Below are 22028 nucleotides of genomic sequence, written 5' to 3'. Positions count from 1 at the left end.
ATCCCAAGCTTTTCCTAGATGGTCTCTCATCCAAGTAGCGGCGTCCCGCTTGGCATTAACCTGAGAAAAGTGAAATCGGAGGCACACAAAGGGCAAACTCCCGTTTATAGAAAAATAGGCGTTTATTCAGAAGGACTTGTAACACTGCAGACAAAATAAATTGCATGAAAGGAATGACAAATTGTAACAAAAAAAAAAAACAACAACAAAATGGTTATTAGCTTGGGGTCGACTCAGTTCAGGCTTTCTGCTAATGGATACACAAACAATTCACATCAACATCAATGAGGGAGATGGGACCTCCGTGCCCCACACAAACACACAAAATGACCGTTCAAGTGTGGTGGCCGCTGCACTCGTCGTCGTCGTCTTACTCCACCTCTCAAACTCAAAGTGCGAGCGCCGATCACACGTCGACACCAAATGCGCTACAGTCCACCTCGGTGCGGCCGTGACGGTGGGCTCAAAGCGGTCCTTGGAGGAGTCCGCGACTCATGCGTGGTTGGAATGCAGGTCTGCAGTAGGTCTGATTTACATTTAAATGTCACCCCCACGTCACCGAAGGCTCTTTGCGGTTGGCCATTTAACGAGAATCTTCCGAGGGTGGAGCGCGGTCAGGATTTGTTGAATCGGAGAATGGAGAGCGTCTCCCTTCCAGCTCGTCGGGACAGCGCCACACGGCCGCTCAAGCCGGATTTCCCCAGCAGACCGATGATTTCCTCTGCAAAACAGAGAGATAAAGAACATTAAACACCATCATGGCAGAGATTTGGGGACAGCTTCGCTATTAGCTCAACAAACGAGCTTGACGGGCCGAATGGTCTGCTCTCGTTTGTCAAATTTCTTAGGTCAGCATATTGACAAGGAGCTTACGTCGTTAGATTGGCATCCATTAGAGAAGCCGGGGAGACTTCTGAACTGCTTGTCATTCTACTACATAGAAACATCTGACACAAACTTGGTGAACACCAACACTTGGGTCCGTCCATCCTCCAAACTTTGGGCCACAACTGTAGAGTAGTAGGAATGGAGACGGTTACCTGGATTGTTCTCATGCACAGTCACAAGGTAGAAGAAGCCCTGGTGGCTCAGAAGTTTTGGAACGATTGGGAACAGCCTGTCCATCACCTCCCTGCCCCTCTCGCCGCCAGCCCAAGATGCCTCAATGCCACTGCTTCCGACCTGAAGAAGAAGAAAGCGACAGAAGAGGCCCCGGTTATTATGCGAGTCTGATCAGACGTTCACCGTGTCCTCTGCATCCAGGGAATCTCCTGGGGGTTTGGAAGGACTACGTGTTACCCTGAGAAATGGACAATTTACAAAAGAGGAGGCAAGGAAATGGTTAAATACAATAAGGAAAACCCTGTTAAAAATGATAGATATTACCAGTTTAACCTGCAAGAGCGCAACTATGAATTCTAAATAAATGATAATCTGTACGAGGTCCGACAATTACGTTTGCAAACTCACCCTCACAAAAGTGCTACGTCCCTCATTGCTGAATAGCATCACTACGGTCCCCGTCTGAGGGGAAGCCAGCGCCTATCGAAGCAAATTTTGGAACTCGTTTTCTGGACCGGCCATTGGAGCTCTTGACGTGTTACGCTTGATGTCCTGTACCTTCGAGTAAAGACACAAATCGCGAGTTCTCTCCCCTCGACGTTCTCGTGTACTCCGATATGGTTGGGGATATCGGAGGAGTAAACCTCAAGACGATATTATAGTTTTATACTACGTTCTAGGGGGGCTTCACTTCACTCGCCGAACCCCGCCTATGCTACGCGCAAGCCTCTTTGCAGTTCTGCCGCTCGCACAATTTAAACAGATTTTTAATTTTCATGTGAAGTGTTACATTTGTATTCTCCTTTACGTATTACTGCCTGTGATTGACTTTCGTTGCTTGCTCTCTAATTAAACGACTTTTTCGAATGTTTGTCCCTGTGATTTGTTAATTGTCATAGCAACAGCTATTCTAACGGGAAACTGTAAACATTTTCATAGGATTGGCATATCGAGATCTCCTTTGGTGTCTAATGTTAGATGAACTACATTACCTTTCTCGTCGCCTGCTAAAATTTTAAATACAACTAATCTTGCCCTAGCGCATAGCCCATCACTCAGACATAAATTACGCAATTACATTCCGATACGTCCTTCTTCAACAGTCGTTCGTGCGGTGGACAACCAGATGGTGTTAACGGTTGTACATATTGTAAGTTGATATTTTCATCTTCCCCACCATCATCGTTTCAGCGTAGTCTATTGATACGCATTTAATCAATTTGCCGTGTTACCAATCGACAATTTTCACGTTAATTCATTCGACTTCATCGTTTCTCGGTGCTAGGATTGCCCGTGTACTCGCTTCTTCGGTTGATAACCCTTCGGGATGTAATTCTTCAATAAGATTTGGACATAAAAGGTCTTCTTTAATTGGGAACTTAAAGTGAGGAAAATGTTAAAATGTATAAGAGCTGGAAGTGCAGGAACTGTGTCTGACAAAAGCATTCACACCAATGAGAGGTGAGAGGACCGCGATCTTGTTTGAAAATGGTTGTACGTTGGGCGTTTACTTGAAAGAATCTAATGGCTAAAGTCACCGTCTCGCAGGACTTGCTTCCAAAAAGTCTCATCGCGGGATTAAAAAGTCTTGTCTCCCCAAATTTTTTTAATTATAATAGAGAGACATTAAAGAACCATCAACAACAAATCAAATTAAATTAATAATATATCAAACGATTATTATAAAAGTAAAGTTGAATAAATCTAACACTACATGAATAAAAAAACAAGTACCACTTCCGGTTAGCGTACCTAATACTTGTATGCAAAATTTAGTTGACCGAAGTTAAAGTGTACTGAAGTTATCGTGTTTACACACACACACACATTTCCAAAAATGGTATTTTCAAACTCGGGGAATTCATCAAAATCTCGAGGTTGAATTTCTGGACGATTACAATACTTTCCCTACGAGAAAGTAAATCTGACTCGGGGAGGTCCAAAACGTCGAGATTCATCAAAATCTCGATATCGAATTTCTGGACGATTACAATACTTTTACTCCATATGAGAAAGTAAAAGGGGCTCAGTCTTTTCAAGGGTGATGTTGAATTTGTATTTAAACTTAACAAATGTTCCCTGGATTTCCTGTCGTTCTTAATTGAAACCTCAAACAATGAGATGTCCAAGTGAATCAAATTAATGTTTTACAAGAATTTTCCGATGCCTTGGTCAGCACGAAGTACCATTCAGTTTTGGAAGATTGTAAAAAAACGTGTCGCCTTTTTTGAATCTGACCTTAAGTCGAATATACAAAAGCAGTTGGATGGCGAGACGCCTGATCAACCTGTGGGGTTTTCTGACAACAGGAAAAGACTCTGTGGCCCCCTTAACATTTACCCCTGGAAAACTGAGCCAAACGTTGAACTTGTTTCTACGAGAACCATCTTCTATTTAAACATCTACATGTGGAAGTGTGGCTGTCTGTCTGTCCAGCCCGGAAGTACGAGGCCAAGTTGGAAGAAGAAAGAAGTGCGAGGCTATGGCATGAAGCTGAAAGAAAGTGACTCCATCGGCAAAGTGAAACCACCAAGAAAAGAGAAACTCGCTTAGCCATTAATACACAAGCGAGGCGAACACATCGGGAAAACGAAACCTCCGAGGAGAAAGAAACTCGCTTAGCCGCTGCTAGACAAGCAAGTGGAGCACATCGGGAAAACGAAACTGCAGACCAAAGAGAAACTCGCTTAGCTGCTGATAGACAAGCGAGGTGAGCACATCGGGAAAACGAAACTGCAGACCAAAGAGAAACTCGCTTAGCTGCTGACAGATGAGGGGGGTCGAGCACATCGGGAAAACGAAACCTCCGAGTCCGCATTTCAATTTTTTATTCTGACGATTTCAATAGTTTCGAGGAGACCGGGCTTACACAGCTAGTCTTATAGAATGTGTAACAGAAACGGCAGAATGTCAACACGAATACGTCTGTCGAGTGTCTGCCGCTGTACTGATGCAGATTTGGCACACACGTCCTTCGTGTGACATTCGTGTCACCAATGCACAGCCCAACATCGCAGTGCGTTGCTTTCCAAACGCGTCAAACGTGTTTCTCAGTAAGTATATTTCTAAGTGGGCTACTGACATGAGATTTTCAGCAGATGGCGGTAACAACCCATGTGATCCACACATACAAAGAAATCAAAACACGCAAGTCCGTAAATTAAGTTATGTGTAATAAATTGGAGGGCGGCACGGTGGCACAGTGGGTAGCGCTGCTGCCTCGCAGTTAGGGCTCGCTTTCTGGAGCCTCCCTGCGTGGAGTTTGCTTGTTCTCCCCGTGTCTGCGTGGGTTTCCTCCCACAGTCCAAAGACATGCAGGTTAGGTGCATTGGCGATACTAAATTGTCCCTAGTGTGTGCGCCCTGTGGTGGGCTGGCACCCTGCCTGGGGTTTGTTTCCTGCCGTGCACCTTGTGTTGGCTGGGATTGGCTCCAGCAGACCCCCGTGCCCCTGTAGTTAGGATATAGCGGGTTGGATAATGGAATGACACTGAGCATACGTATCGAACACGCTTACTGAAATGTATTGAAAGCCTTTGTTGGTAATGAGAGCTTCAAGACGCCTCCTGTATGCCGCCTGCATTGGTCAGCTGGGATTGTGACCCCTTCCTCTACTGAGCCCGAGTGACGAATACGCTTACTGACGTGTATTGAATCCTTAGTAGAAAAGCCTGTGTTGGTAATGAAAGCTTCAAGACGCCTCCCTGTGTGGAGAAACGAGTCGCCTGCATCGCTCAGGTGGGATTGCGGCCCATAAATCTTGAAGGTTCTGGTGGCCTCTTCTATGAACTCTGATCTTCAGTTTTTTTCCATTGATTTTTTGATTACATTCAAGTCGGCTGATTGACTGACTGACTGACTGACTGGGCCGTTCTAGCATCTTCTTTATTCTCTGACACCAACTGAGAATTTCCTTGGCTGGGTGTCTTGCTAAAATGTCCCACCGTTTCATCTTCTTCATCATCATCCTGGTAGATGGCAGCAGATTCTGATCAAGAATGCCCCGCTACATTTCTCCATTCCTCCTTCCATTAATTATATGACGTCTGCCAGTACCATATGCTGGAAAGCAGCCCCCCGCCATGATGTTCCCACCTCCACACTTCACTATTGGTGGGGTGTTTTGGGGGTGCTGATGTGCAGGACGCCATGTCTCCTCCCATCACGGTGTGTGCAGCTCCATGTTACTCTCCTCTGCCCCGACTCTACTCTCTATACGGTGCTTGTAATAAACTGTACAGTAAGAGACTCTTCTCTATTAACTAACGATTGTCCTGAACATCAGTCAGGCTTAACGCCCCAAAGCAGATCATTACATCCCACCCAGAGTCCCGACTTGGGCTTCACACAGCTATTTACGCAGAATTCTGAGCCCGAGTCACACTCAGGGGTTAATGCCGAATGTCAAAGTGAAGACAGATCTCTGTAAAGTTCACACAAAATATCGGATCGCATCCAAAATGAAATAAAGAAGGGAAGGTGGAAGAGAAGGATCGAAAATATGACAAAAGAATAGTGTACAAAGGGGCCTGCTCTTCGTCTGACTGAGGAGGTGGGGGGTCCTTAGAAGGTGCCATTCCACTTTGAGAGGAGGTACCTCCGCATCACACCTAAAACTACAATTCCCAAGAGTCTTTGCAGCGCCCTACAGTGGAGACTGCAGGACTTGTACTGTGCATTGCCAGCTGTGGATCTATCAGCTTGACCACCTGGCCAGGTATTCACAAACCCAACTGTTGGAGTATTTAATAAAATAAAATTAAAAAAAAAGGGGCTGAAGCGCATCGTCAATATCTCGCATGGAATGACAAGCCGTGCCAGTCTGAAACCAACCAAATGTGCTTTTTCAGCTTTTGTTCCTTCAATATCCAATACACCGAGCTCCCATCATTCTCTCTGTAAACGTGTATCTCATTAAACGTGCACAGTGTGATCGTAAACTGTTAATTGTGCAGAAGCCCCCGCAGGTATTAGAAACAGATGGCCTGCTTTACTTCCCTAAACCACATCTCAATTACAAAGTGCCTGAGTCAGCATCACGCGAGCGTCCCTCTCAAAGTCCCCGACCTCCGACGTGCCAAACCTCAAGACGGCGGGACGTCTCCGCTCCACTTTTAGGATCGCATTGGCCAAAGCACCTTTCGACTCTTTGATGTTTGTCTGAAGCTCAGATTCTATAAAACTGAAGGTTTGTAGCTCTGGGAAGCCTCGTTATGTTTCCTTCTGGTGCATCGCAGTCCCGCCATGATTTGTCAGTTGAAGTTATTAATGCTGTACGCTGGAACCTAACCTGAGAGACATTCGGGGTTAACCGTATTTATATAGAATTACACACTGGGGAGACACTTGGCTTCAGTTCATCTACTAGAAGGCAGCAGAATACGGTTTTGAGTGTTAACGTTACACATTAGATTATAAGAGATGAACCTGAGAGACGTTCGGGGTTAACCATATTTATATAGAATTACAAACTGGAGAGACGTTCGGGGTTAACCGTATTTATATAGAATTACACACTGGGGAGACACTTGGCGTCAGTTCATCTACTAGAAGGCAGCAGAATACGGTTTTGAGTGTTAACGTTACACATTAGATTATAAGAGATGAACCTGAGAGACGTTCGGGGTTAACCGTATTTATATAGAATTACAAACCTGAGAGACGTTCGGGGTTAATCGTATTTATATAGAATTAGAAACTGGAGAGACGTTCGGGGTTAACCATATTTATATAGAATTACACACTGGGGAGACGCTTGGGGTCACATCATCTACTAGAAGGCAGCAGAATACGGTTTCGAGTGTTAACGTTACACATTAGATTATAAGAGATGAACCTGAGAGACGTTCGGGGTTAATCCTATTTATATAGAATTACAAACTGGAGAGACGTTCGGGGTTAACCGTATTTATATAGAATTACAAACCTGAGAGACGTTTGGAGTTAACCGTATTTATATAGAATTACACACTGGGAAGACGCTTGGGGTCACATCATCTACTAGAAGGCAGCAGAATACGGTTTCGAGTGTTAACGTTACACATTAGATTATAAGAGATGAACCTGAGAGACGTTCGGGGTTAACCATATTTATATAGAATTACAAACCTGAGAGACGTTCGGGGTTAATCCTATTTATATAGAATTACAAACTGGAGAGACGTTCGGGGTTAACCGTATTTATATAGAATTACACACTGGGGAGACACTTGGCGTCAGTTCATCTACTAGAAGGCAGCAGAATACGGTTTCAAGTGTTAACGTTACACATTAGATTATAAGAGCCGAACCTGAGAGACGTTTGGGGTTAACCGTATTTATATAGAATTACGGACCTGAGAGACGTTCGGGGTTAACCGTATTTATATAGAATTACAAACCTGAGAGACGTTGCAGGTTAAGGGCCCAACAGAGCAGAGTCCCTTTTGACATTTACGGGATTCAAACCGGCAACCTTCCAATTGGCAGCGCAGATCCCTAGCCTCAGAGCCACCACTCCGCCACCTACTAGAAGGCAGCAGAATACTATTTCGAGTGTGAACGGTGCACAATACAATACAGTTGATTTTTGTATAGTAGCCCAAAATCACACAAGGAGGGCCACAATGGGCTTTAACAGCCCAAAGCCTCTCTAAGATGACAAGGAAAAATTTCCCCCAAAAAAGTGGAAGAAACCTCGGGAAAAGCAGTTCAAAGACAGACCCCTTTCCAGGTAGGTTAGGCGTGCAGTGGGGGTCAATACAACACAATACACAGAACAGAACAGAACACAAGCCATCCTCAATACAGTGTGGCGGGCAGCCGGGTCCCATGCCCGGTGGGGACACCCCTCGACATATGTTCTGGGGGAGCAACCATGGGCTTCTCAGTACCTCCCCTGGACGCTTGGTGGCAGCCTCCCTGGCTGACGGTGGTGCCTCAGTCTCCCGCAGGGCTCCATGGGAGATGGAGTTCTCCACAGCCCTGTTGGGTTCTGGGGTGGCCGCCAGGGGGTGCTGCACGGGTCCCTGAGCCGGACTGGATGACTCTACAACCCCGTCCAGGTGGGCTATAAAAAGGGCCGGCAGCCACCACTCAGGAGCTAGAATCGGTAGGAAGAGGACATGGTTGGCATGGAGGAGTAGTGGTGTCAAACAGGAGTGTTGTGGTTTATTTGAAGTGCTTATTTGGACGGTGTTGTGCCTGTGGGGTTCACTGGGAAGATGTGCCCTACAGGTGAAGAAAAATAAAAGCCCTTTGTGTTTTTACACGTGTCTCAGTGGGAGTCTTTGCCGGGTCGGGGGCTATACAGCGTCCAGTCTCACAACAGCATAAAAATGAGATCATAAGAGCCTAACCCGAGAGACGTTCAGGCTTAACCGGATTAACACAGAGACACACTTGAGGTCACTTCATCTACTAGAAGGCCGCACTTGGATTTTCATTCATCCACGGTGAACTTTGACTTTTGTCGTGTGATAGAGTCAAAGAAACGGCACAAGGGCTCCAATCAAAAACCTCCACCAAACAGACTCGGACCTTCATCGACCTGCTCATCTCAACTACTTACTACCTGCAGACTTCGGTCTAAAATGGGCAGCAGGCATTTTTAAAAGTTCCCATTGACCTCAAGGGTGTGAAGTTGTTGCACTCACGGGGGACACGAAGAAACACACTGTCCGAAGATGGTATCGTGAGGATTTGGCGTGACTTGGGGGCACCGCTGGGTTGTCTTGGTAGAGCTCTCTAGGACTCGACTTTCCCCTTTCGTATTCTTAATGTGTGGCCTTTAAATAATAAAAATGATAATTGATTACATTTATATAACGCTTCTCTCACTCCTCAAATCACTCTCCAAAACAGGGCGGAACCGGGAAGCGAACCTACAATCTCCTTACTGCGTTTTGTCAGAAGGCCGCCAAGTCTCGGAGACTTCCCACTGTTTATAAAGTATATATGCTTGTGTAGAAGTCGATCTTAACTTATACTCTCCTTCAAAAAATACGACACTTGATGTTAAAAAAAAAAAACAAAATTGTCTTGCCTCCTCCAATCTCGCACCAGTTTCTCAGACACATTGAATTTTGTTGCAGCAGCGCAGTTTCCAATTTTTTTTTTGCCACTTCAATGACTTTTAAATTTAGAACCAGTTTCATATTTTCTTCTAATTGAACGCTCCATCATAGATAAGGGAAGCTCTTATGAGAAAGATGTTATGAGGGGGCGAGATACAAAAATCAGTGCCAACGTTGCCCCGGAAAAGTTTGGGTATTACCGTGTGGTCACGTGGGCGCAATACATAGAAAAGAATCGGGATTGCATATGCATGAGATTGATTAGCATACGGAAATTATTATTATACATACTTTGATAAGACGCCACATGAGAGATTGGGCTTCAAACTACCGTATATACTCACGTAAAAGTCGGGTTTTGTACCGATGATAAAATCAGACTTCCGTAAATACCAAAAGGGACTCTGCTCTGTTGGGCCCTTAACCTGCAATTGCTGAGCGCTTCAAGTGGTGAGAAAATCGCTATATAAATGCAAAGAATTATTATTACTTATTATTTTTTATATAGGTGTATTTTCAAATTTTTAGCCTTGGCTCTGTTTAATTTTGTAATCGATATTTGAACTCTTCCTTTAATATTTCTATCCGTTACTAGCGCCACCTGTTGGTGAAATCTTGAACTTTTCTTCATATGAACATTTCATTTCTGAATTCACACGGATTCATTGATCAAGAAGTGAAATTGATTCATGTATTGTCATCGGAAGCGAATCGATTTACACGATTTGTACCAGACAACACACCGCGCGGTAATAAGAAGACCCTGATGACGCTCCCCCATCCAACGCCGGGGGCGTCTCGTAGACATCTCTTTAAAGAGCCCACCTGATTAATCTCCCTCCCCGGCCCCCTTCATATCTGACCAATAACGTGACAGGGCCGGGGCTGCTGGGAGGTCTATTTGAATTGGCGCCATTTGAAGTCTACAGGGCGGACGAGGGGCGTCGAGTCAAAAACCGAAGTGAGGGACGCGAGCCGAAGGTCGATATGCAGACAAGCGACGTCCGACCCTTTTTCTTTTTCCTTCAGTTCACGCCTCTTCTTTGAAATACTAATCGTCCCTTACCTCCTCCGACGGGGTCACCACGTAGGGGGGATTGAAGAGGAGGATGTCCACTTTCTCCAACAGCCTTGGCAGCAGCGCCTGCACCTGCAATGACACCCAATGGCTCAGAATGTCACATCAAACACCGTGTTACGTGACACCCCGCCCCTTCCAGCTGTCAGCCTGTTCTGTGTTTCCATACACGCCCCTGAGCATGCTGGGTAGTGAACCGCTGCATTCACTCCACACTTTTGTTTAGCAATGTTTTGGCCATTATAGTGTGGTCTTGGGGGGGTGTGGCCACGTGCAGCAATTTTTGACTGGCATTGGTAATGAATTTCTACAGACGGCGCCTTCAGAAAGTGGGTACGTTTGCCGTTTTCCCCGTCAGTCTGCACTCCGTAACTGACAAAGTGACAGAAAGCTTTGCAAAATGCGTCAAAAATCTCGCCAGGCTAAAACTAGCATTCGGACCCTTGCGTGGTGGCCCTCCCGTCTGCTCTCCTGTCGCCGTGTCTCAACTTCACTTCTTTTCGTGATCCGACGCCCGTTTTTGCTTCTTCCCGTGCGGTCACCTTTCACGGCTGACGCTTACTGGTGGTCCGCTGCCACACCCACCGATGCCCCTACAACTGTTCGATCGCAGATGTCACTTCCAGCCGCACGCGGTCACCGTCCACAACGGGCTCAGACAATCCCTGGGAGAGCCGATTATTGTCTTGTACAGCGCAAACCGTAAGTAACAGAAGGGGGTCCATATACACGTTTTGGTCACACGGTGTCTATTCTGCACGTGTAGCCCCCTTGTGACGGCCCCCGTCTCTAAATGCCGTGACTACTGGCTCACCTCAGTCTGAAGGTCTGGCGACGTCCGCTCATTTGTCTGATTGTTTAGTAACTTTAGAATCAACCTGAAAAATCAAGTTTTAACATCGCTGGACACGGGGGGGGGGTTAGGGGGCCATATATGGAGAGGGAGCAGGGGAGGCAACTGGAGTTTATTAAAAATGGTGGGACGACACAGAAATCAAGAATATCAACTGCTCAGAACAATGAAAGGACCCCCATTGAATGAGAGTACTGGTGGGCTGTTGATCTGCTCAGTGTAGTAGCAGAGGGGCTTGTTCACCAGTTTCAGCTGCTTTGGTGCACGAGGGGGGCAACACTGAGAGAGACGACCCCAAAACAGGAATGAATGGGTTAACAGGTGGAGGGAGGCCACTGACTTTTTCCTGTTTTTCTCGTCCGTTTTGTCACTTGTTTTATGTTTGGCTAAGGTCATTGTCACTACTGGTAGCATAAGGCCATACCCGGACCCTACAGAGCTGGCACAGGTACTCCAGCTTCTCCAGGATGGCACACCAATACCACATGGCATTGCCAGAAGGTTTGCTGTGTCTCCCAGCACAATCTCAAGGGCATGGAGGAGATTCCAGGAGACAGGACAGCTGGACAGGACCCCTCGTAGAAGGTCCTTAACCCATCAGCAGGACCCACCGCTATCTGGCTAAAGAGGACCAGGATGAGCCAGCAGAGCCTACAGAATGACCTCCAGTGGGCAGGCAGGCAGAACACTGGTGTGAATGTCTCTGAGCAAACAATCAGAAACAGACTTCATGAGGGGGGCCTGACATTCTCTAGTGGGCACCGTGGAGCTCGATTGGCATTTGCTATAGAGTACCAGAACTGGCAGGTCCATCACCGGTGAGCACCCTGTGCTTTTCACAGTTGAGAGCAGATACACCCCGAGCACATGTGACAGACGAGAAAGGGTCTGGAGAAGCTGTGGAGAACGTTATGCTGCCTGTGACATCGTTCAGCATGACCAGTTTGGTGGGGGGGGTCGGTGATGGCATATCCATGGAGGGACGCACAGACCTCTACAGGTTAGACAATGGTGGGCACCTTGACTGCCATTAGGTATCGGGATGAAATTCTTGAACCCCTTGTCAGACCCTATGCTGGTGCAGTGGCTCCTGGGTTCCTCCTGGTGCATGGCAATGCCCAGTTGGCCTCATGTGGCGAGAGGATGAAGGACTTGATACCATTGACTAACCCCGCTCACTCGCCTGACCTCAATCCAGTAGAACACCTCTGGGTGGGACATTATTTTTGGGTCCAGCCGACAACTCAGTGGGTCCAGATCTGGGAGGAGATCCCTCAGGACACCATTGGGCATCTCACTGGCATACAAACTACTGAGGACGATTTGGAGTGGGCAAAATGGACTCGCCTGCCTGCCTGTCACTGCATCATTTTGTTCACTTTGATTGTCGGGGTTGGCGGCACGGTGGCACAGTGGGTAGCGCTGTTGCCTCGCGGTTAAGAGACCCAGGTTCACTTCCCGGGTTCACCTTGTGTGGAGTTTGTGTGTTCCTCCCAGAGTCTAAAGACATGCAGGTTGGGTGCATTGGTGTGTGTGTGTGTCTGCCCTACGGTGAGCTGGCGCCCTGCCCTGCACCCTGAATTGGCTGGGATTGACTCCGGCAGACCCCAGCAGACCCCCACGTGACCCTGTAGTTGGGATATAGCAGGTTGGATGATGGCTGATTTTAGGGGTGTCTCTCTGGTGGTTGATCAATTTTCATTTCCATCACCATACCAGTCCATAGCAGTAGAGACAGCCTGCAGGATTTTTATCCCCATTGCGATCTGATGGGTTTTCAAAGTGGTCCTTTCATTTTGTTCAGCAGTGTATTTATAGCATTTATATTGCTTATATTTACAGTTATATACATTTACTTTTATTACACGCTACACGTGTGCCAACCTCAGGTGTGAACCAACATGCTGGATCATTCTCAGCTGTGCAAGTGAATGGTAAAGTTTAAGGCCTTTTTTTTTTCTGGTGGCTCATTGGTAGCCATCATTAAAACTTCATTTAATTACAAATGTAATTTTTCAGGATTAAATTCCGCTTCCCGTTAAGACGCAGGTTTACTGGGGTATGTGAACGTAAGACGTGAATGACACTTTGGGGGGGAAAAATGGACTGAAAAAATGCTGCGCATTCCCTTTAAGCAGCTGGCAGTACACCAGCGTGTCCACTAGAGGGGGCAGTTTGACAGCTTAAGAAGTGAAAAGAGGCACCAAATCAAAGGCGCTGCACACCCACCAGGTCGGTGATCACAGGCTGAATGCTGACGTCATTGCAGCGGGCCGTCTCCTTCGTGCAGGCAGCAGCCGCGGGATTGATGTCAGTGCAGCTAAAAAACACGAAAAACAAAGAGGAGCGTCAGTGTGGACCAGTCTGGTTAAAGCTCTGAGCCGACAGCCTCAACACGCTGCAAAGAAAAGCAGGGGACCTACCTGCGTAGAGAAGGCCCCACACACACCCACCCACCCATGCAGGACCTCGGCCTGCTTAGCAGAGAATCAGAACAGACCTGAGCAGATCCACTCCGTTTTTTCCTCAACGTGCTTATTCGTGAAGACAGAGGGTCACTTCAGGGCAACCCCCTCTAAAATCTTGGGATGGAATGTTATTTGTCACATAACTCACTCGCTACTTGTACCTGTTTAGACTTTTGTGTCAACCTATCATGTCTGTGTCTTGAATGAAAACCAGCATGGCCATGAGGAGGGACCTTTAAGTGTCTGGGCAGGTTGGGGAGCCTGCACTGGTACAGCGAGTGCTGATGCAGGATGACGCGGGCACCCTGATCTCCAATGAAGGCACTCGGAGACTCTGAACAGACAGCAACAACTCAACCATAGAATTATGAGCCCCACACCTGGGCAATGGGCACCTTAATCATTTCAACCAATTGTCTCCGTCATCCAACTCCCAGCATTCCACTGCTCCAGTCCTGCCTCTAATTAAGTCCTCCAATAATTCTTAGCTGGGGGGGTGTCAGACCCCCTCCGTCCATCTTATTTGTTTGATAAGGGGCTATTCTCTCTCCCCTCCTACTATCTCGGGGCTCACTGCCATGACTAACAAGCAAAGAGTTCACACTCCCTTCTCGAAGCGAGAGGCCCGTTCTTCGGCTCTTTAGCACTTCTGACCTTTGACCTATGAAAGACTGCGGTTCTCTGGCTCATACAAAATAATCTCCTATAAAAACATCTATGTGCGGAAATGTGTGTCTGTCTGTCCGGCCTGGAAGTCCGAGGCTGCAGCAATAAAGCTCAATGAAAGCGACTCTAATGGCAAAGTGAAATCGCCAAGAAAAGAGAAACTCGCTTAGCCGCTGATAGACAAGCGATGTGAGCACATCGGGAAAACGAAACCTCCGAGGAGAGAAACTCACTTAGCCATTGATAGACAAGCGAGGTGAGCACATCGGGAAAACGAAACCTCCGAGGAGAAAGAAACTCGCTTAGCCGCTGATAGACAAGCAAAGTGAGCACATCAGGAAAACGAAACCTCCGAGGAGAGAAACTCGCTTTGTTGATAGACAACGGAGGTGAACACATCGGGAAAACGAAACCTCCGAGGAGAGAGAAACTTGCTTTGTTGTTGATAGACAACGGAGGCGAACACATCGGGAAAACGAAACCTCAGAGGAGAGAAACTCGCTTAGCCATTGATAGACAAGCAAAGTGAGCACATCGGGAAAACGAAACCTCCGAGGAGAAAGAAACTCGCTTAGCCGCTGATAGACAAGGGGGGTAAGCACATCGGGAAAACGAAACTTCCGAGGAGAGAGAAACTCGCTTAGCCGCTGATAGACAAGCAAGGTGAGCACATCAGGAAAACGAAATCTCCGAGGAGAGAAACTCGCTTAGCCATTGATAGACAAGCAAAGTGAGCACATCGGGAAAACGAAACCTCCGAGGAGAAAGAAAACTGATAGACAAGGGGGGTAAGCACATCGGGAAAACGAAACTTCCGAGGAGAGAGAAACTCGCTTAGCCGCTGATAGACAAGCGAGGTGAGCACATCGGGAAAACGAAACTTCCGAGGAGAGAAACTCGCTTAGCCGCTGATAGACAAGGGGTAAGCACATCGGGAAAACGAAACCTCCGAGGAGAGAAACTCACTTAGCCATTGATAGACAAGCAAAGTGAGCACATCGGGAAAACGAAACCTCCGAGGAGAAAGAAACTCGCTTAGCCGCTGATAGACAAGCAAAGTGAGCACATCAGGAAAACGAAATCTCCGAGGAGAGAAACTCGCTTAGCCATTGATAGACAAGCAAAGTGAGCACATCGGGAAAACGAAACCTCCGAGGAGAAAGAAACTCGCTTAGCCGCTGATAGACAAGGGGGGTAAGCACATCGGGAAAACGAAACTTCCGAGGAGAGAGAAACTCGCTTAGCCGCTGATAGACAAGCGAGGTGAGCACATCGGGAAAACGAAACTTCCGAGGAGAGAAACTCGCTTAGCCGCTGATAGACAAGGGGGGTAAGCACATCGGGAAAACGAAACCTCCGAGGAGAGAGAAACTCGCTTAGCCGCTGATAGACAAGCAAAGTGAGCACATCGGGAAAACGAAACCTCCGAGGAGAGAGAAACTTGCTTTGTTGTTGATAGACAACGGAGGCGAACACATCGGGAAAATGAAACCTCCGAGGAGAGAAACTCATTTAGCCGCTGATAGACAAGTGATGCGATTGATTGATTGAAGTGCTAGAATCCACGTTTTTCTAGGAGCCCGGGCTTTTTACAGCACAGGCTTACACAGCTAGCATAAAATAAAACGTCTACACATGGAAGTGTGTGTGTCTGTCTGTCCGGCCCGGAAGTACGAGGCCACATCATGAAGCTCAAAGAGCTGGCAAGGCGACCCCAACTTCATGAGTCGGAAGAAGAAAGAAGTACCAGGCTATGGCATGAAGCTGAAAGAAACGACTCTGTCACCGAAGTGAAACCGCCGAGGAAAGACAAACTCACTTAACCGCTGATAGACAATGGAGACGATTGATTGATTGATTGAAGTGACAGAATCCAGAGTTTCTAGGAGCCCAGGCATTTTACAGGAAGGGCCAACACAGCTAGTCAAGAATATGTGGGCGCCAGTCTTTGTGATCCTAACTCTGACATCTTAATGCTTAGTGAAATATCTTCTTGTCTCACATGAGTATAATATTTTCGAATACGTGCAAATGACCAGTTTTTAAGAATACAAATTTCTATATACGTGTTGCCACCCCCACCACTTGGGATCCCAGTTGGCAAACCCCCCCAGGTAGACATGCGACCCCTCTAATCTGCCTCAGTCAGGTGTTATGTGGGTGTCCCCCTTGGCCTGGCACAGCCTCTCAGGTCCTCAACAATAAGCCGGCTCACCCTCGGGTAATCTCTCCACATGGCGTCATTCAGGACCCCGTGAGCAACACAAAGTCAAACTGGCGGTGCCCAAGGATTCTCTGAAGAGACACACATGAAGGAGTCCAGTCTTCATCTCAGGACACTGGATAGCGTCCATGTCTCACAAACAGGGGGCACCAGGACCCTCAAGACTTGGACCTTCATCCTTTTGCTGAGTGCCACCCCCCCTTTCCAGTGACCGCACAAAGCCCCCATGCCCTTCCAATCCATCTACTGACTTCATAAGAAGAGTCACCAAGGACGTGACGGACACTGCCGAAATCAGTAAACCTCTCGAAGTTAAATCCCTGGGCCACCGTGTCATGTCAGCTCGGCAGTCGCGTGAAGGACACACAATGACATTCCGACTTGCGCGTCTTCTCAGTACGGTTGACAAAACCAACACTGGCCAAAAATAAGACACAAACCGATGACCCAAACCGTTGTGACCGACCTGCCCAATACGCTGTTGCTAATCCGGCCACGGACCTGCCGAGACCCCTGAAGGTGTCCTGTGGTTTCAGGCCCAAGGACATTTGCAGCAGATCCTCTTTAACTGGTGGTCATCTATCAGGTGGACTCCGCTCGTCCAACAGATGCTGAAATGGATTAAGATCTGGGGAATGCGGAGGCCAGGGGGACCCCTTGAACTTCTCCTCATGTTCTTCAGAGCCCTTCTGAACAATTTGTGCAGGGCACGTTATCCTGATGATAAATGTTATAATACAACGGCATACCGGTCCAGCACCACCATGCCAAGCATTGGTTGAGAGAGCACCACATCCGCCTCTTAGCTATTAGTGCAACATGACCACTTTTGGACATAAAGGAGATACCTAAATGGAATTCCCCGAGGGAATGTATGCTAAGACGAAGATGTGTTGGTGTGGAATTGTGAAATATGGAGTTTGAAAGACTTTAACAGAGGTGGACGGAACCGTCCGGCACTCAACTGTATTTCTCCCCTATTTATGCCATGAGCTGCGCCGTTCGACAACTCAGCGTTTCTAACATCAATGGCACACCCCTCAGTGTCAGTTACTTGCGCCTTGAGGAGCGGCACTACAGCAGTGGAACCCGAAATGTAAAATACTCACAAATAGGCTGCCTGAGGTCCAATCACGGAGGCCAGAAAAGCAGAGACGACTCCAGAGCCGGAGCCAACCTCCAAACAGATGGCAGGACTGGAAGAAAGAAGGAAGGAAAAAAAACATGGCAAGTGAAACACAAAGACACACAAAGTCGGTGCCACCCACCGATCACACGCGGAAAAGCGGAAACAACCCAGCGGGTGCAGCTGGCAGAAGATGTAAAAAAAAAAAAAACTGGGCTGATTGTGGAGGAGAGTCAGTGGTGGCGGGGCCAGGCATACCCACCAGTGCCCACCTCTTAGCACACTCTGGGCGTCCAAATCAGGGATCCACAGATACAAACATAACGTGCTGTTCTGCGTTTCGAGGATCCACTCTGGACGGTCGAGGGTACGGAACTCCCAGTGGGTGACAATAAGGCCGCACTTCAAGACGTTGGCGTGAACTTTTCTCTGCCCACCTTTGCGATGAGACCAGTCGACCAGTTCTGACTAAAGTACCCGTTTGGGAAGCCAGTGATGTACAGGACTTACAGGCCCCTCACGAGGAGGGCATGGCAAGCAGAGTCACATCCCATCAGTAACATTGCTACACTTGAAACATTTTTATTTATTTTTTTTTTGTGCCGTAGGTTGTACATCGGAAAAATCGAAAAAGGTGTGGTGTGAACATGGCGGAGCCCTTTAGCAATCGATGGCGGTGAATTGGACGTATGTTTTTTTTTTTTTGGAAGGCGCGTCACGGTGACATTCCGTGGTGACAGTCTCATGTTTTTTTTTTCCCCCCTGTGGGGACGTCTTCAAAGCCAAGCACACGTCCTGCACCCAACTAACAAAGAGGATCGCAGAGGAAATCACTGGCACTCCTCTTGATGAGCGACGTCGAGCAGTGCAGGATTTCCATAACGGGCGGTCAGAAAAATGGGCGACACCTTCGTGATGTTTTCTTCAAAATATCGAACGAGGATCGATTACCGTCATTAAAATGTACCTTTGTAATCTTTGTTTATTCGTGCACTGAACGTCGATTACAAATTCCCCGTTTCCCTGTGCCGCTCTGTGCATGCGAACGGCTTGGAAGCGTTTGCCCTTCGTGTAAACTGAAAGTAGCCTGTAGTTAGAGGGGCAGGAAATAATTAGAATATTCCATTTCAAATTTAAATTGTGGGGGTTATGACTGAACTAACGACCCCCCCCACCCACCTATGTGTGTGTGTCACTGGGTTCCTCCTCTGAAGGCTTGATTGACAGTATGTGATAACCTGCCAAAATGGGGGGCGGGGCCACCGCCAACGGTCGTTTTCCCTCACAGTGCAGAGGAGACCTGGCCCCGCCCCAACCGGCCGTCATCTTACAAGGCCCAGCACACATATCGTCATAAAGTTGATGAGAGACCCCAAACTGGGGGTGGCGGGGGAATTAGACAGACCAATGTGGCTCCGTTAATTTCATCTCGCGATAAATAAAAGGGACGACCCGCTCAGTTTCGAGATTGTCGTTCCACCGCCTGACCACGATAAACGTACATTCTAACATAACTAAGGAAACCCGTCCATCCGCCTAACGCAACCCAATGGCTCTTTAGGGGTCCCCAAAACCCGACGCTGGACCTACTTGATGTTAAGTAGATCTTCCGCGTCCTGTTCCAGGGTGTCCATCAGAAGGAAGGTGTCCTCGGCAGGGTCGTAGACATCGGTAAAAGCTCCACAGCCAGCATGAGAGTAGATCGGGGTGGGAAACATCCCCGTCCTAGAAAACCAGAGGGACAAACGAGTTACACAGTTTTGTTAAACGAGACCATGTGGGGACAGTTACTGGCACCGACACGCTAGCCACCGATCGAGACCGGACCACGTGGGACGCTACAAAGAGGAGATGATCCTCAGGTCTACGTGCTGTCTCGGTGAAGAGAAGAACGAGATCACGACCGAGATTACCCGTCTTGGCTTTGCGTTGCTCCTCAATTCGATCACCCAATAATAACAACGTCTCTCGTGCTCAGTTAACGACATGTTGGCACACACTGCTCTCGATTTAGAGGGACATGCCAGATAAATCCAAATGACCCCCCCCCCACACCCGCCATCTTATGTCACTGAACGCTGTTGTGGAAGAATAGCTTGACGGTTATGGGTGGCATGGTGGCACTGGGCCTCATGTATAACACTCTACTATGGCCATTCCCACCTTCCATCATGGTGAGGAAGGGGGTGTTTGGTCTTTGGTACTGGAGATACTGAGGTCATGTCAGTGAGATTGTGTACCCCCCACCAACAGGCAGCTAGAGACTGGGGGCATCAGCTCCCAGTTAACAACCGCCACCCCACCCCACCCCACCCCAGGCTTAGATATCCACAGATTGCCATTAAAAGGGAAGGATCAGCCGATTGGCATCACACTTGTTTGCCAACTTTAACAAAAGTCCTGGCGCCTCACGTATGACAGCGACATGTGTAGAATTCACACTAAAACGTAGGCGGGCGCACAGAAATGTGTAAAACGCAGTGTACGCCAACTTCCACGCACTTCCCAATGGACGTGAAATGTAAAGCCCGTCCCTACAGCCCCACCCCAGAATTTCACGTGAGTGGTCAGGTGCTCCATACTACCTTCACTTGGATTGTTCTTTTATGGATGTTACATTATCTCTATATATTTAAAGTGAGAAGACTTCTGTCTACCCACATATCTATCCATCCTGCATATCTGTGTGTAATGTCGTTCGGTGTCCACAAGAGGGTGACAATGTCCAATGAACTAGAAGGCAAATGGGCAGTAAACTGGGTGGCGTACGTCCGGTGGCTTGCATGGTGGGCGGGCAAACAGAGAGGGCTGGTGAGAAGAGATCTGTAAGCGGACACAAAGCGAGGGTCGCGCCACTGGCGTCAGGTCAGATGTGGATTCGAGTGCGCATGCGTGAACCCTGCCGGGGACTGGCGCTCCTTCCAACCCGCAGCTGGATTAAACGACACGGTTATTTTATAGACGTTATGTTATTCTCAAATAATCTAAAACAAAGCAGTTTAACGATTTCTTTTCATTCTTTCATTTAATATTTTGTACTCATCATAAAATTATTTTTTATCGGGTCTTGCTGTCGCTTTTCGCAATCTCGGCTCGCTGTTTATTCTCTTTTCCGATTTTACGTCGGGATGTTTGACATTCACAGCCTCTAAATTACGGCGCCACTCACCTTGGCTTTGAGTTCCCTTTAACCCGCCTGTCCCGACTCATTGCATTATTTTTGGCCTCGCAGCGGTCTTTATGATGGCACACGTTGTGAATCATTTATAATAATCAGTGAATGGCTTAATACGTTCAGGGATCACAGAAATCAATTATTTGAGGGCTGCACCTCACACGCTTCACGATCGAGGACAATACGTTCAAATCAGGCTGCCCAAAGGTTTAATAGAAGGGGAGCTTTCTCGCACACTCTGTTGCCCCCAAACCCCCCAATTTACAATGAAGCCCCACACATCACAAGTTTTCTTGCCCACCTGTCTGCACGTTGCCGAGCCTCTTGATTTGCTGCGTATCCTCGAGAATCTTCCACTACACGGGAACTGCGGAGCCAAGTCTTCAGTTCGGTGGTCAGCACGGAGGTGTCAAACGGAAAGAGAAAAACAAACAAATAGAAAATAATCGCAGAGTGCGCAAGACAAGTGGACGCAGCACGAGCAAGTACACATTTTTAAAGGCCTACATTTTATTTAAATTAAAAAAATACTGAGGAGTGTAACATTTGAAAAAGACACAACGCTATCGTGTCCGTTGCATAAGTCATTTAAATGAATTTGATTCAAACGAACAGATTAAACACAATAGAACAGTAGCGCTCTGCGTGAACTTACCCGTGTGGGCGGAAAAAAGCCGCAGATGCTGTTGGGTACTGTAGTTCTTAACGAACCGGTCTTCCGCTTCGCTTCTCGTCACTCGGCTTCATTGGAAAACTACATTTCCCATAATGCATCAACACTTATTCTGTCAGAAGCCTGCGACTGTCAGCGCTCTGTCGCAGTTCTGTGTGCTTCTTTCTTTATGATTGCCATGTAAATTACCGTAATTCATTTTATGCTGCGTCTAAAGAAAGCGCACACAGAATGACCGACTACAGAAGGTAGTTGATGAATGTGTTGCCTCATCTGTTCGTTGTTTAACGTTTTTTGTTCCGTTTACCTGGTAGCCGGTCCCCGCGGCATATCAGGAGGTCAAAACTTAGGAAAGCAGCCCGGACGGGATGGCCGACCAGCACACTGCGGCGATACCTGTTGTTCAGAACTGCAGATCTGTTCCTTTATTTATTTATTTTTATTAAGCATAGGCAGCTTTACAGAACATACAAGAGCCATACTGGGGCACACGAGGCGGCACAAGAAAGGCGAGGAGCTCAGAAATAAGGCGACACACAAGAATCCGAGGAACCGTAACTGGTGGAAGGTCAAGCAAAAATAAGAGAACGTGAGCTTTATAGTGAAACGGGGGAGACTTCCATCAAGCAGGACTCACAAGACAGATAGTT

At 47.5% G+C, this 22028-nt stretch overlaps 1 protein-coding gene across 1 annotated transcript; it reads right to left on the bottom strand.

The window, feature by feature from the left end:
- Positions 1-103: 103 nt before the first annotated feature.
- n6amt1 (N-6 adenine-specific DNA methyltransferase 1) lies at positions 104-21428 on the bottom strand. Its single transcript, XM_039743460.1, has 8 exons — positions 21361-21428; positions 21007-21086; positions 19121-19255; positions 17514-17600; positions 13276-13366; positions 10182-10265; positions 1041-1182; positions 104-721 (listed from the first exon to the last, which is right to left on the bottom strand). The coding sequence occupies exons 3-8, from the start codon at positions 19246-19248 to the stop codon at positions 615-617; spliced, it is 639 nt and encodes a 212-aa protein (XP_039599394.1). The 5' UTR covers positions 19249-19255; positions 21007-21086; positions 21361-21428; the 3' UTR covers positions 104-614.
- Between the last annotated feature and the right edge of the window lie 600 nt (positions 21429-22028).

This window comes from Polypterus senegalus, chromosome 2 (assembly GCF_016835505.1).
Source record: "Polypterus senegalus isolate Bchr_013 chromosome 2, ASM1683550v1, whole genome shotgun sequence".
In the NCBI taxonomy this organism is placed as follows: domain Eukaryota; kingdom Metazoa; phylum Chordata; class Cladistia; order Polypteriformes; family Polypteridae; genus Polypterus; species Polypterus senegalus.
This window is presented reverse-complemented; position numbering and strand designations above follow the sequence as displayed.